At 43.1% G+C, this 1,301-nt stretch overlaps 1 protein-coding gene across 1 annotated transcript in view; it reads right to left on the bottom strand.

Annotated features, from left to right (window-relative positions):
• LOC103360549 (myosin heavy chain, fast skeletal muscle-like) overlaps positions 1–1,301 on the bottom strand; it is a gene marked incomplete at its 3' end in the record, with an annotated part of 13,113 nt that overhangs the window by 4,047 nt on the left and 7,765 nt on the right. Inside the window, exons 24-28 of the mRNA XM_008286338.1 lie at positions 1,233–1,293; positions 1,026–1,152; positions 570–688; positions 277–473; positions 8–191 (exon numbers count right to left, since the gene is read on the bottom strand). Of these exons, the coding sequence (XP_008284560.1) occupies positions 8–191; positions 277–473; positions 570–688; positions 1,026–1,152; positions 1,233–1,293 (688 nt within the window). The remainder of the gene's footprint in view (positions 1–7; positions 192–276; positions 474–569; positions 689–1,025; positions 1,153–1,232; positions 1,294–1,301) is intronic.

Genomic DNA, 1,301 nt, shown 5'->3' on the forward strand with positions numbered 1-1,301 from the left:
ACTGTACCTTGTCAAAGTTCCTTTGCTTCTTGTCCAGGTTAGCAGCCAGAGCATTAGCTCTCTCCACATCGATCATCAGGTCCTCCACCTCACCCTGCAGTCTCTGCTTAGTCTTTTCCAGAGAGGCACATTTTGCATTCACGGCCTCGATGGACTCCTCTGCATCCTGAAGACGCTGGGCAAGCTTTTTCCTATTAAAGATGTTCGATTTTCAAACTTACAGAATATAACAACTTACACTCAGTACAATTTGGCAAAGCTAAAACTGAAGCTTACTTTGCCTCCTCCAGCTCCTCAGTGCGCTGAATAGCATCAGTCTCATATTTGCTTCTCCACTGAGCCACCTCGCTGTTAGCCTTGGACATTGAACGCTGCAGCTCAGCTTTGGCCTCCTGCTCCTCCTCATACTGCTCTCTGAGCAGGTCGCAGTCGTGACGGGAAGACTGGACAGCATGAGCCAGGGCGTTCTTGGCCTGTGAGCCAGATAAGAACCAGACAAACATTAGATCTCAACTATCACGTAGCTTTTTTCTCACTGTGATTATTCTGCTGTTTTAATAGACTCTCACCTTAACTTCCTCCTCTATGTGCCTCTTCAGCTCTTCAATCTGCTGAGTGTAAGCCTGTTTGCCTCTGGTCAGCTGAGAAACAAGAGCTTCCTTCTCCTCCAGCTGACGTGTATATTCACCTAATCACAGATAGTAATTAGCATAATGTACAATGATACAAGAAATTAGTAAAACTGTAATTTGCTGTAGTTATCTCCAGGATAGAGGCATAAACCTTGAGCTTGTGTGCCTTTTTGTTGTGACCTTAAGACTACAATAAAAAAAGATGTGTTTTAAGCTTTACACAAATCAGGCCACATACTAAAGAGTACTTGTAGAGATCTTGGCTGCTTTTTGCCACATATAATCTGTTCCATGAGCACTGGGTGAAATGATGAAGTGATGCGGATTTCACCTCGTGGATAACAACCTTGTGTTTTCACCATAATGTAAAGAAGCTCTAAATGAGGTTCATACCATTTTCAGTTTGAAGTCGTGCTTTGTGTGCACTAATGTCATTCAGCTGACGAACGTTCTCCTCATTCTTGGATTTCAGCTCACTCAGCTGATCTTCTAATGTCCTGCACATCTTTTCAAGGTTTCCCTGATGACAGAAAGCATCTATTAGTAAAAAAAAAAAGATTACACTTCATTTTCACGTGATAAAAAATGCAGCACCCTGACCTTGGCTTTAGCGATAGCCTCCATGTTGCTGCTGAGGTCATCGATCTCCATCTTGTATTCGCTTTTCTC

Source organism: Stegastes partitus, unplaced genomic scaffold (assembly GCF_000690725.1).
Source record: "Stegastes partitus isolate 25-593 unplaced genomic scaffold, Stegastes_partitus-1.0.2 Scaffold10, whole genome shotgun sequence".
In the NCBI taxonomy this organism is placed as follows: Eukaryota; Metazoa; Chordata; class Actinopteri; family Pomacentridae; genus Stegastes; species Stegastes partitus.